This window comes from Podarcis erhardii, assembly GCF_964252035.2.
Source record: "Podarcis erhardii genome assembly, chromosome: 7".
In the NCBI taxonomy this organism is placed as follows: domain Eukaryota; kingdom Metazoa; phylum Chordata; class Lepidosauria; order Squamata; family Lacertidae; genus Podarcis; species Podarcis erhardii.
The window spans coordinates 67,954,288-67,967,484 of NC_138511.1; the positions used below are offsets into that span (position 1 = coordinate 67,954,288).

At 46.4% G+C, this 13,197-nt stretch overlaps 1 protein-coding gene across 4 annotated transcripts; it reads right to left on the reverse strand.

Annotated features, from left to right (window-relative positions):
• Nucleotides 1-142: 142 nt before the first annotated feature.
• LOC309345928 (veficolin-1-like) lies at nucleotides 143-13,178 on the reverse strand. 4 transcript variants are annotated; one of them, XM_081869420.1, is made up of 9 exons: nucleotides 13,020-13,178; nucleotides 11,028-11,168; nucleotides 9,820-9,873; nucleotides 7,719-7,763; nucleotides 5,676-5,812; nucleotides 3,538-3,667; nucleotides 3,151-3,285; nucleotides 1,796-2,516; nucleotides 143-757 (listed from the first exon to the last, which is right to left on the reverse strand). In XM_081869420.1, the coding sequence occupies exons 1-8, from the start codon at nucleotides 13,117-13,119 to the stop codon at nucleotides 2,269-2,271; spliced, it is 990 nt and encodes a 329-aa protein (XP_081725546.1). In that variant the 5' UTR covers nucleotides 13,120-13,178; the 3' UTR covers nucleotides 143-757; nucleotides 1,796-2,268. The 4 variants fall into 4 exon arrangements, with proteins under 4 accessions (XP_081725546.1, XP_081725547.1, XP_081725549.1 ...); XM_081869421.1 differs by having other exon boundaries at nucleotides 5,676-5,809; nucleotides 13,020-13,177; XM_081869423.1 differs by lacking the exon at nucleotides 3,151-3,285.
• Between the last annotated feature and the right edge of the window lie 19 nt (nucleotides 13,179-13,197).

A 13,197-nucleotide genomic window follows, 5' to 3' on the forward strand; every position in this document is an offset into this window, starting at 1 on the left:
CTAAATGCAGGAGACGTATCTTTATAGGGTCAGGTATGGTACGGGGTAGGGAATGATTATAGTATTTTATATCCTTTAAATTCCAAGGGCAGCCTAAAGAATCATCATCATCTTTGGAAAGAGTTCTAGAGACTTTACCATGTCTGTTTAAGATCTGTTTATTTGTTTCTCATATACAGGTTGAGCAGGCTAACATACTCATACAAATAATATTAATAATTAAGAGCTACAACAGTCCCCGAAAGCAACAGCTGTCCCCATAACTGCTTCTGTCAAGCTAGCTGCAAAAATTCTAAGGCATTCTCCAGCCAAAAGTCAAACCTGAGAAGCAATATACGTTCTGAATTGCCAGATAGTCAGCATTTCTTGTTTGTGGACCATACTTTGACAGGGTTGAGCCTGTAAGAGCTCTTGAAGGCAGCTCCTATCCTGTCTAGGGATGTAGGGGATATCTAGATAAAGGCTGGTTGCAATATAGAGGTATGACTCTATGTCTCATTTTCCATATGAAGTCATGGCTTTTAAGTTTGGTTTTGTTAAGTGGTGAAGAAACATAGGAGATAGGCGCTTATTAAGACTTAAAAAATATGTGTGTGAGCACACAACTATACCAGTTCTATCTCAGGCTGGCCTGCTATGAGTTATCAGAAATAGCCGTCAGTGCATTGACCACAATCCGTATACAGTAGTTTCATGTACCAAGATCCTCAGTAACGTGGCCTACTTTAAATCAAGTTCTTGTATCCAAATCTTCCACCTACATCAGTGTTTCCCAACCGGTGTTCCGCGGCACACTAGTGTGCCGCGAGACGTTGCCTGGTGTGCCGTGGGAGGGAGGCTGGCGAGTCGGGCGGCGAGAGGCGGGGCGGCGGCGGCGAGCACACGCGGGGCGGGGAGCGAGCTCCCTCCCACATCCCATCGCCCCGTGCTCCGCGCTGTTGTAGGCCAGCTCTGCGCACCCGGGGGACCTCCCCCCGAGAGCGCAAGGCTTGCGGGCGTCAGCTGGCAGCGCGGAGCACGGGGAGCCCTTCGGAGGACGCCCCGTGCTCCACGCAGGTGTCCGCAAGCCTTGCGCACCCGGGGGATCTCCCCCCGGGAGCGCAAGGCTTGCGGGCGTCAGCTGGCAGCGCGGAGCACGGGGCGCCCTTCGGAGGACGCCCCGTGCTCCACGCAGGTGTCCGCAAGCCTTGCGCACCCGGGGGATCTCCCCCCAGGAGCGCAAGGCTTGCGGGCGGCAGCTGGCAGCGCGGAGCACGGGGCGCCCTTCGGAGGACGCCCCATGCTCCGTGCTCGAGTTGGCAAGCCTTGCACACCCGGGGGGCGCATGGGGCGCCCTGAAACAGAGGGTTCCCCATGCTGCGGACTGTAGCCTGCCGCCGGACGCGCGGGGCGCCCTGAAGCAGAGCGCCCCTCGTGCCAGGCAGACATGGGCCAGCCCCACAAGCTCGGGGGACAGCGGGGAGGCGCAGCACCGCCATCCCACTGTTCCCCGACCTGGTTTTTTGGGGGGGAAATAAAGGAAAAAATTTTTTCCTTTCCCCTCAAAAAAGTAGGTGCGTCTTATGGGACGGAGCGTCCTATGGGACGAAAAATACGGTTCTTACTATTTCATAATAAAGTAATTATAAAATACTTTCTTTGTGTTTATTTGATTCCTATTAAAGAGAGTTACTTTATATATAGTCAATATAGGCACAGAGTTAATTTTTTAAACATTTTCTAATGGTGGTGTGCCTCGAGATTTTTTTCATGAAACAAGTGTGCCTTTGCCCAAAAAAGGTTGGGAAACACTGACCTACATCAGCTATTGGATGCATGGGGAAGGGCTGTTCTGCAGAAGGGGTAGATTCAGGAGTTAATATAAAGTAGGACTATGTGTGGTTGTTTGCAGTTAAAGATTGTTTGGCAGGACTGGGATGAGGAAAATGGCCCTCCAGCTGTCACTAGACTACAACCACCATCCTTGACTGCTGGCTGAGGCTGATAGGAGGGAATTTGGAGTCCCAACCACATCTGGAGAGTCACACCTTCCCTATCCCTGACTTAAGGCTACAGAAGGTGCCTGCTCCCCTAGTCCTTATGGATAACCTTATTGGATCAAGACTGGGACAATTAGGATAAGTCAGGTGTCACCTTTGTGGAGATGTCTCCTAATTCAGGCTGCCTCACAGGTTAAAATTGGAGAATGCACGAGAGATTGAAGCTGAAGTAGTGCCCAGGCCCTCTGCTGTAAAGCACCCAGCCTACACTAGACCTTTTCTTCACTACCTACTCTGGTCTTATTTTCATGTCCACATATTTATAAGAGTAATGATAACCCTTCCCAGCAGCCCAGTTGATGCCATTGGCATAAGAGCTGTGTTCGCCTTTGAGATAGAGCCCATTGAGGTTAGAATGATGACAGTCCCCATACCACCATGCACCCGTGTAGACTTCTGCGCAGCTGGAGACACTGTTGTCATTATCTTTGTCCCGTGTTGAAAATGGCATGTTGTCGTGCACAGATAGAGAATCTCCTGGGGAGGTGGAATGTAAAGGCAGGTCTTGAATTTACTTGGCATACATAAGGAAGGCTTCTTTTTTATACAAGGCACAGGTGGGAGCTGCAACAAATTGTTGCAGTACATCCTCATTCTGTAACAGGAGTGCTTCTATTCTGGGGTCCCAGGTAGCCAGCCACGCCTCCCTCTGGGAGACTGAAAAATAAATTGTAACAGGCCAATGCAACCTCTCCTCAGTTTTCTATTTTTTAACATTCCAAGGCACCTGGTGATCACCAAAATCCACCCCCTACACCTCTTGCCTTCCATTGGACTTCATAGTTATGGTGCCTGCTGCAGTGCCCCAAACGCTCTGTGCCCCATGCGACCGAACCAGTCATGCTCCCCTCAGTCCACCTTTGCTGAGCTCATTACTAAGAGGGAGTGACAGAGACTCTGATTAGATACACAAAACTACTGAGACATGGGTCGGAGGTAGAACCAATAGCTTAGATACAGTCTTACATAGCACTGAAGGATAAACAATTGTGGAATATGGTATCTAGGTCAAAATAATTTGCATAAACGTGATAAATGTTTGACCACTGATGAAAGAACTTGCCCATCTTACTAGCTGAGGAGACCCAATGTGGTTCTCCCAGTAACTCACCCATGTCACCACTGGAGTAAGAGCCCAGGGTCAATGTGTAGTTGTCATTTTCACTCAGGACTTTGAAGCTTGTATACAGGGCAAAAGTTCTGACTTTGGCAAAATCCTCGGCATCGATCCTCAGTTGGTGTGCCCCTAATCAGAAACACAAAAAGTCACTAGAAGCATGAAGTGGGTTTGTTGCACAAGCCCTCCCAATCATCTATTATTATGCAACCTGAATTTGCTAGGATGTGATTGAATCCCACCCCATAGTCAGTCTGGAAGCACCCGGATAGGGTAATCGGAGTCGAGAGAGGACAGGAATACCTGTAGCGAAAGAGAGCCTTTTGGTAAATATGGGTTCTTCTCACAGGAGATGCGAAGGACACACAAAAGCTGCCTTACCCGAACTAGTGAGAACATGGATGTTGTCGTTGCCCAGCCAGAACTCAGATGCTCGGTTCCCAAACCCCTTCTTGTAGGACTCCCAACCACGATAGAAATCTACTGATCCATCCTGTCTCCTCTGGAACACCTGGGAAGATGACAGGCCAAGCTTTCTCTTGAAACCGTACTTTTCAGAAACAATCAAAGCTTTTTTTTCTTTTACAAGCCTTTCTAGATGGATGAAAAGGTCTCTGCCTCAGGTATTCATTTTGTATTGTTATTAGTGCTGGTGGGTAGGTGTGGCTTGGGGACAGTTCTGAGGGCCAAATGGAGAGGCACGGAAGGCCACATTTGGCCTTCAGGCTAGAGTAGAGGCAGCCTGTCCATGAGGCAAGGTGAAGTAGCTGCCTTGGTGGTGGAAGCCGAGGAGGCAGTGCCCCTGCAGGCACCCCGCTGTTGCTGCCAGACATAGTGTTGCTTTCAGGTGAGATCTTGTCTCTTCAGCTTTTCAGGTAAGGGGGAGGGAGGTGACATGGTGGCACATTCATATTTCACCTTAGGCAGTGAGTGGGATGTGTGACGGCCCCTGGGCTGGAGGTTCCCTGTTCCCACCCTAGAGCTTCTCACAGTTTGGAATGTGAGTTCCAGCCATGAATATCTCTGTAGGCCTCCTATGTAGTGTTAGGTGGATTTGCTGGGTTATTTCATCCTTCATAAAACACAAATAAATACATGTACATGGAAGAGGGCTGCTATTGGTGACCTTCAGTCGTGACAGGAATGGGCTTAATCTCCAGAATCACTCAGCCCTTAACTACAATAGCAATACCACCAAAAAGCCCAGCTTTTTCTGTGACATCTCTTTGGCCAGTGATGAAAGTGAAGACAGAAGACTAATGACCCATCTTATTGCATTCAGTATAGTGAGATGCCATACAGTTTTACTGCTGTTCATGTTTAACAAGCATCTATTTCCAGAATTGTTCTAAGCGCCTGTCAGGGAACTGCCATCAGTGCCGGAGGGAGAGAGTGAAAGCCAGAGGGATTCCAGAGAGCGTCCAGGGATCGGGAGGAGCAGCCCATCTTCTGGGGAAGAGAATCAGCGTAGTGCCAGTGGAGAAGGGGGGCAGATGGGGGAAGCGGTGAGGTGGTCCCATGACTCCTTGCCCGGGACCAGCGGGGAGAGTAGGGGTCCTCCGCTGCCCATGCCCTCCTTGCGCAGAAGGCTTTCGCGCAGAGAGAGTAGGAGGAGGCTAGGCGTCAAAGAGCTTCTTTGCTGGAAGAAGTTTAAGAAATGCCCACTGACGGATTCTGCCAGCGATTGAGTCAGCCACGGGTGAGTGGCTGCCCAGACAGAAAAGGTTCACTCAGGCAACCCAGCCAGGTGTTTGCACCCAGCCGGGGAGATACAGCCGGCTTACGCACAAGCAACCCCTAGAACCATTACAGGGCCAATGGAAATGACAGATTCCTCAGGCACAGTGTGAGCACCATGGTCATACTGTTCTTTCTAGAGCAGGGATGGGGCATCTGTGGCCTTCCTGGTGTTGTTGGACTCCAAATCCCATCAGCCCCAGCCAGCGTAGCCAACAGTCAGGACCCACCTTGGTTGTGAGTCCTAGAAGACCTTTTCCACTTGGCTGGGAGAGGGGGGCCCTCAAAAGGTTAAAAACAGGCTCTTGGGCTGGGATATTGTTTAGGGGGGTTGTTGTGGGGGGTTTGTTGCTGTTATTGATATATTTGTATCTTTGTTTTTTAGATCTTACGGTTTATGTGGAGATTGTTTCAATTTGTGTACTTCAAGATGCTCTATTTATTGTTGATGACTACTTTTGTTATATTTGTAATTATGTAATTACTTTCATGTTGTAAGCTGCCTTCAGCATGGTTTGAACATTGGAAAGGCAGCACGCAGATAAAATGATGGATGTATGATGGGAATTGTAGTCCAGCAACATTTGAAGGGCTTGTTTTAGAGCAGGCATCCCCAAACTCAGCCCTCCAGCTGTTTTGGGACTGCAATTCCCATCATCCCTGACCACGGGTCCTGTTAGCTAGGGGTGATGGGAAGGTGTCCCAAAACAGCTGGAGGGCTGAGTTTGGGGATGCCTGTTTTAGAGCTATCAGGCAGGTTGCACAGGGGCAGCAAGACTCACCAGCCAGCCTCCTCCATCAGTCTCCATGTCGCAGAAGACAGCCAGTGTTTTCTTAGCTGTGGGGAAGACGGTGTACCACCCACTTAGGGTCTCGCCCTGGTCTAGAAGCTCTTTGCAGTTCTTGGCTCTTGGGCCTTCTCAAAAAACATGGAGATTTTAAAAAAAAAACTTTTATTTTGCTTTAAACAGGTACATATAAATATAGACAACCAAAATTACAAAGGAAAATTCCTTAATAGTAATGAAAAAAAACTTTTAAAACTACAAAAAATATCAAAGTACATGACACAGAACATAAGCAACTATGGAAAAGATAAAAGAAAAGAAAAAAGAAAAATAGGAAAAAAAAGAAAAAAAAGAAAAAGAAAAAGATGAGCCAAAGCAGGAAGGCTCATCTATTGTACACTTCCGTCAAGCTCACAACAGATCATTATTCTTATCAATTGTCTCTATCTGCATTCCAAAGGAATCCCTCATCTTGGTATCAGGGAACATTTCTCTATGCGGCATCATTCTAAACATAGCCAGATCTTTCTTGCTGAGCCCTTGTCCCCTAAATAATTATTTAAACATTCCCATTCTTCTTTCACCAAATTTTTAGGTTTATCTCTTATTGCATCTGTCAGCTTTGTGAGCTCCAAGTACTCACACAATTTGACTACCCATTCCTCTTTAGTGGGTGTATTTTTATCTTTCCAGTGTTTTGCCACTATAACCCTTGCTGCTGACGTTGCATACATAAATAGCCTAGTTTTGTTTTTGGGAATATTATCTGAAACCATTCCTAGTAAAAATTCTTCCGGTTTCTTGCTAAATGTAGTTTTTATCAATCTCTTTATCAAAAAACAAGGAGATTTATGTCAGGCAGACAAGCCATCTGATGAGCAGATGCCTTTCACTGACTTGTGCTTAACTCCCACTGAAGAGATGTGAATAGCTGCTATCTTGTAATCTCAAAGGCTAATTGCCACTATATGGATTGTGTGGGTAGGCATGCATGTATGCACACCTAGGCTGCGTACACCCTCTACCTTGCAGCACATTCAAAGCACATTATTTCCCTCAAATAATTCTGGGCACTGTCTTCTGTTAAGGGCTGCTGGGTATTGTTACTCTGCAAGGGGTCAACTACAGTGCCCAGAATTCTTTGAAGCAAATCAGACCATTGGTCCATGTAGTTCAGTATTTACTACATCACCCATCTCCAACTGGTGCCCACCAGATAGTTTGGACCAACTTCCATCAGCCTCTGCCACGATGGTATACCGGTATGTATGATCAGAGATGATGGGAACAGTAGTTCAAAACATTTGAAAGGCACCAGGTTGTTGGAGGCTGATCTACAGTGACTAGCATATGCTCTTTTCTGGAAAAAGAGTCTTTTCCAGGCTTACCTGGAGATGCCAGGGACTGAACCTGGGTCTTTTCACATGCAAAGCAGGTGTTATGAATTATGGCCTGTGCACAAATTAGGAATGTAGGAAGCTGCCTTATCCCAGGTCTGACTATTTGTTCCTACAGCCCAGTATTTTCTATTAGCTTCCCAGAGCCTTGGGCACAAAGCCCTTCCTTACATACTTTGCATTGTCAGTTAATGGTGATTTACATTCATGATGGGATCAGGGCAGTAAAACAGAATCCTGCTTTCAGTACCAATTCTGTGAATGTATTGGTTTATTTTCTGTACTGGTTTTGTTGAGCTTCAGCTCATGAGTGACCCTACAATGTGGCACTGGGAAAGCATAGCAAAACAAACAATCAGAAAGATGTATGGACAAGTCAAACAGCAATGACTATTGTTGTTGTTAGGAGGCCCCTGTTCCCCTCACAGAGCTACAATTCTCAGAGTGGTATAGCAATAAACCCATCTTCCCCGGGAACTCTGGGAACTGTAGCTCTCTGAGGGGAATAGGGGTCTCCTAACAACTTTCAGCACCTTGAGCAAACTACAGTTTCAGGATTCTGTTTATGGTGGTGTGATCCTGCTTTAAATGCATTGTGCAGATAGGGCGTAATTGTGGCTTGGATGAGGAAAGGCTCTACCTTGTTGCTGGGAGCTGCCTCCGCAGTCCGAAGCACAAGCTTCTCCTATAGGGGGTGGAAAACAAACAGCCTTTGGTTAGTGAGGTCAGTGTGAGGGTCCCATGTAGCTAGCACTCACTTCAAATGCAGTAAAGGAAAAAGTTTAACCACAAACTACAAGAAAGAAGATTCCACCTAAACATTAGGAAGAACTTCCTGACAGTAAGAGCTGTTCAACAGTGGAATTTGCTGCCAAGGAGTGTGGTGGAGTCTCCTTCTTTGGAGGTCTTTAAGCAGAGGCTTGACAACCATATGTCAGGAGTGCTCTGATGGTGTTTCCTGCTTGGCAGGGGGTTGGACTTGATGGCCCTTGTGGTCTCTTCCAACTCTATGATTCTATGATTCTACAACCCTGGCTTCAGACCACATGCTAAGCCAGACCTTGCCTTAGCGGTTGTGCTGTGCTGAGTTTAAAGGAGCAGGGAGGCACAATCTTCTCCTGAGAAACAACACGTTCATGTGTTTGGCTAAACCATGGTTTGGCTTAGTGTCACCTGCAAATGCGAGCCCATTTATTTATTTACTGCCATTTATTAATCGCTTCCCATAAGGTATCTCAAAGCAATTTCACAGCAAAAGCACAAACAATAACAACAACAACAGTTAAAAACGGTTCCAGATATAAAAACAAGTTCACATGTGAAAAGAATCTTAAAATCAAGATGTGACATTCAGCACGTGATTGGTCCTTGTGTGCTAGTGGATCCTGCTGCACCCACTTTCTTTAGTAAATAACTGCAGGGCTGTGAACCACCACAGGGCTGGAAGGCTTTAAAAGAAATTCTAATCCTTTCCCCACCTCGTCTTCTTGTTTATCTAAATATTTCACTCTTCTTCTCTTTACCTCTTGTTATAACTTACGCTGCTATAACTACTCACACCCTGCTAGGTTAACTATCTTGTTATAATGATTTTTCATATATTCTATATATAACTTCCATTCTTCCTTAAGTTTTTTGTCAACTCTATTTCTTATTCTATTTGTAGAATAGCCGCTGACTCCAACAATTTGTGATGCCACTCATCTTTTGTTGGCGCTGCGTCCGTTTTCCACTTTTGTGCCAGTAAAATCTGAGCAGCGGTGGTAGCATATGGCAACAGACTCATTTGATTCTTTGGGGCTTCAGATGTTGTTATGCCCAGGAGGAAGGGAAGGATCTTGTAAACATTTTTTTGAGCTCGTTATAAATTGTTTCCCAATATTCTTTAATCACACTGTAAGACCACCACATGTGGTAACTTGTTCCTACTGTTTTTTTGTGTTTTTTTTACACTTCCAGCATTTATCACTCTGTGATTTAAACATCTTTGCCAACCTATTTGGTGCCAGGTACCACCTGTGAACCATCTTTAGATTGTTTTCCTTTAAAGTATAGCGTGAAGGAAATTTCAAGTTGTTTGGCCATAGATGTTTAAATCAATATTGTGTCCCACATCCCTAGCCCAACTAATCATAGATGACTTGACCAACTCCTCCTTTGTCTCTCACTCAAGTAATAATTTGTACATTTTAGAAATAATTTTAACCTTGGAACCTAATAAATCCCTTTCGAATTGTGATCTCTGGTCTGCAAAACTCTCTTTTTTAAAATCTATCTTAAACCTAGCATTGAGCTGATGATAACTTGGCCAGTCCATCACTTTAGAAGCAGTGATGCTTTTGAATGGTAGTTCCCAGAAGCCACTGGGTTTCCCACAAGCACCTTGGTGGCCAATGAGAGAACAGGGTGCTGGACTAGATGGGCCATTGGCCTGACCTGACAGGCTCTTCTCAGGTTCTGTCAAGGTTCTTGAACCCCTTGACAGTCCTGATCTGGATCTCTCTCCCTGTTCTTGCTGTCTGCATGGGGAGTGAAATTCCCATTTATACCAAAGAAAAAAACAGCAAGTCCAATGCAGACTAGAACCATGGTTATGGTGAAGGGTTAAATCCCTCTCCACCTTGTGGAGGGCGCGTGCGCACACACACAACCACCATCAATTTTGTAAAGAAAAAAACAAACCAGGGCCTATCCTACACTTAACATCCTATCCACAGAATTTGAAGAAATGCCTCTTGTACCTTTGTCTCCTTTGGGTCCAGCTTTTCCATGCTCTCCAGGGGAGCCCTTCTCACCTGAATGAAAGAGAAGGGTTTTATCTCTGTACGGTATTTAAGTGGAGCATTTTAAACCTGCTCTTCAGTTGAAAAGTCTCCCAGAGCAGCTTTCACACAATCAGCTAAAACAACACAGTCTCTGCTCACAGGCTCAGCTCACACCCTAAAAGAGGCGACACAAAAGGAAAACAGGAGGGAGGAAGGAAGAGGGGGGTGGAAAGCAAACTCAGGCATCAGTTCTTAAATAGTAGCTCATATAAAGATCAGCAGGAATGAAAAAGCCCTAGATTAATTGGGGGCCAGCATACTTGAAGTAGCGCCTCTCCCAGGAATACACCAGTCCTAGTTTTGAGATCTGCCCTGCTAATAGTTCCACCCAGTGCTGTTTTCTAAAAAAATGTTTAGGGGTACTCTCATTTTCCTACTCCTATTGAAATACTGCCCCTCAATGAGGCCAAACTTAGATTCACAAAATGTTTAGGGGTATGCGTACCCCTGTGTACCCCCAGAAAAAAAGCACTGGTTCCACCTTTAACTGTGGCTCGTGTCACAGTGACTCATAGCAGGGCCTTCTCAGTCATGGCTCCCTAACTGTTGGAATCCCCTCCCAGCAGAGATGCATTATCTCCCCGCATATCGGAGTTGGGAGTCAAACAAGATCAGGAGGGCACAGCATTGGCCACCCAACAACCCCACACTGAGATCGAACAGAGGAGGGTAAATGAGCCCTTCTGAGTTCATTCTGAAGTAAGAAATTCTGGAAAGGGGAAATTATCGCTACAGAAGGGTTTAGTCTAACTGGTGTGCCCTATCTTTTGAGGGGTGCTACTTTTGATGGTGACTGTGCTAAGCATAAACAACAGAAGAGTCCAGCTGGTTCTACATCTGTGAGGTTTAGTGGTTGGAGTGCCAATCTAGAACCCGGGCGACCACAGTTGAAATCCCCATTTCACCATGCCCACTGGGTGACCTTTTGGGCAGTCAGTGCCTCTCAGCCTAATTTATTTCACAAGGTTAATGTGGGGATTAAATGAGGTGGGGGGAGAAACAGGGCCACCTTTAGCACCTTGGAGAAAGAGGTGGGATAGAAATGCAAAGAATAGCAACACTGCAATTGGGACATGCAAGGGCGAGTGGCCTTCTCCACCTGGATATTGATGGGGTCCTCTTACCAGGGGGCCCCAGAGGACCAGGATCTCCCTTGGCTCCAGGTGATCCAATTGTTCCCGGTATGCCAGGGATCCCAGGAGTTCCAGGCTGGCCTTGGAAAAAGAATTTCTTGTCTGGCCCACACTCAGACAGCCCCTTTAGCTCTGGAAAACAAAAACGATGCAGTGATTCAAACAGGGTTCTAGGGCCACAGCTTTCTGAGAACTTGACAGTCACAAGGCGAAGTTTTCTGTTTCCCAGCAGGATGCTGTGCATTCAAGATCAGGAGCCATTCAAGGTCAGAACTGCCCCTACACTCCAGCACAACTTGAGAGCCACTTTCCCTTCTAGTTAACCTGCTCGGGGCCACATTTCAGGGGTGGGCAGAGCAATGAATGCAAATTGTACCTTTGTAGGGTAGCTATTTTGTACACATGCTCACAGATCCCTCTTGATCCAGGCCAATGGGTACTTATCTTGAAGTACACTTTTCAGCCAGGCCAAAACTCTCAAGAAAGGTGCAAGGCAGGACTGGTGGGGGGATGTTGCCTAATACAGCATCTCTTTGTTATTCAGGTACAGGTGTCCTTGGCTGTACCTATGCACTGAAATTCAGTTTCGGGCTAGATGCTTTTGTTTTACAGGACCAATGCAAGGTGTTAGTGTTTAAAGCCCTAAACGAATCAGGCCACAAATACCTGAAAGACCACCTTCTTCACTACAGACCTCCCTGGGTATTTAAGATCAGCAGAGGGTCCCCTCTTGCTTGTTCCACCACCCTCAAAAGCTGAGGGGTGGCTGCCCAGGAGAAGGCATGATGTCACAGCCCCCAAGTTGTAGAACTCTCTCCCCACAGAGTTGCATTCACTGCACAGCTTTGGGGGAATGCTGGAGAGGCAAATTTCACATGGGAGAAGCATATTTTCAGGATCCAACCTCTTTTAATGATTGTATTTTTTTGGTAACTTCCTTTTAAAAAAAATACTGTGTTGGTATCATTCAGATAATCATACAATATCCTGGAATTATGTGTTTGTGCATCCAGGGTTTTAGAATTCAACCCGTACAATTCACTGATTCTATGCTGTGTTTTAAATTGTAGCAACCCAACCTAGGATCTCAGGGTGATAATATAATTTTTATTTATGAGGGCTCATCAATTCCATCCCAAAAGCTTGTCAGCTGACCACAACACTACTGCCTCAGCTACAGGGCAATTGACAGGCACTGCTAGTTTTAATTTCGGCGAAGTCACTGCAAATGGACTCTGACATGTCAAACAAGCCTTGTTGAGATCATACCCTTCAGTGTGTGACAGATGAAATTAGGGACACTTCTAGATATGCCCAGTGGGTAGATCCTGGTGAATCACTGGGCAGAGCCAGCGCATCTTAGCTAGCCCCAGGGCAATTAAGGATGTGCCAGACCTCAGCCTGCAGCATTCTAGCATCAGGGCTGTACCCATGCAAAACAATGGAATTAAAGATGCTCTGGAGACAAGGATTCTGAACCATGTTAGCAAGACTGGTTGCTGGCTATTCACTCTGGAGAAGTAAAGGGGTAGCCAACCCCCAGCTCAAGAATCTGATCCATCCCCACCAAGTAAAGTTTCTTTGCACTCTCACTCATTTTGCAGTGCTGTGTGTATGCACACACGTGCACCTACACACAAAACACAGTGCTATCTATACAGAGAGACTGATGGGGATGGAAATCACCCCATTACCAGTCCTCAGATAAGTCAGCTAAGGAAAGAATGTAGCTCAGTGGGGCAGCACCTGCTTTGCATGCAAAAGGTCCCAGGTTCAGTCTCCAGCATCTCCAGGTGTGGCTAGGAGAGACTCCCTGCCTGAACCCCCATAGAACATCTTTGAAAACAAGACTGAGTAAGATGGACCAATGGTCTGTCTTGGTTTAAGGCAGCTTCTGTCATCACAGAAGAGCCCAATGAAGGCTGCTGCTGAGCATTTGCCATTTCCACAAACACCTCTTGCCCCTTTCCAAGTCACACTCACGTGCACAGCAGCTAGGTTCTGGGTCCTCTGCCAAGCCTCCCTTTATAGATGCAGCAATGAAGGTCAACTGAGTTAAGAAAAGGCTCATCCAGGGTGCCATCTTGTCCTTTGGCAGCTGCCTCCAGTGCTCATCCAGCCACTTTTTAAAGCTAGGACTGCTTTGTCCCTTAAATGCTTT

Excerpts from the sequence above, each read along its gene's own strand:
- LOC309345928 (XM_081869420.1), bottom strand. The coding sequence starts at position 13,119 with ATGGCACCCTGGATGAGCCTTTTCTTAACTCAGTTGACCTTCATTGCT. Across the intron at positions 3,286-3,537 it reads CCATGTTCTCACTAGTTCGG|GGGCACACCAACTGAGGATC; the intron begins GTAAGGCAGCTT and ends GTTTCTGATTAG. Across the intron at positions 2,517-3,150 it reads TTACTCCAGTGGTGACATGG|GAGATTCTCTATCTGTGCAC; the intron begins GTGAGTTACTGG and ends CCACCTCCCCAG.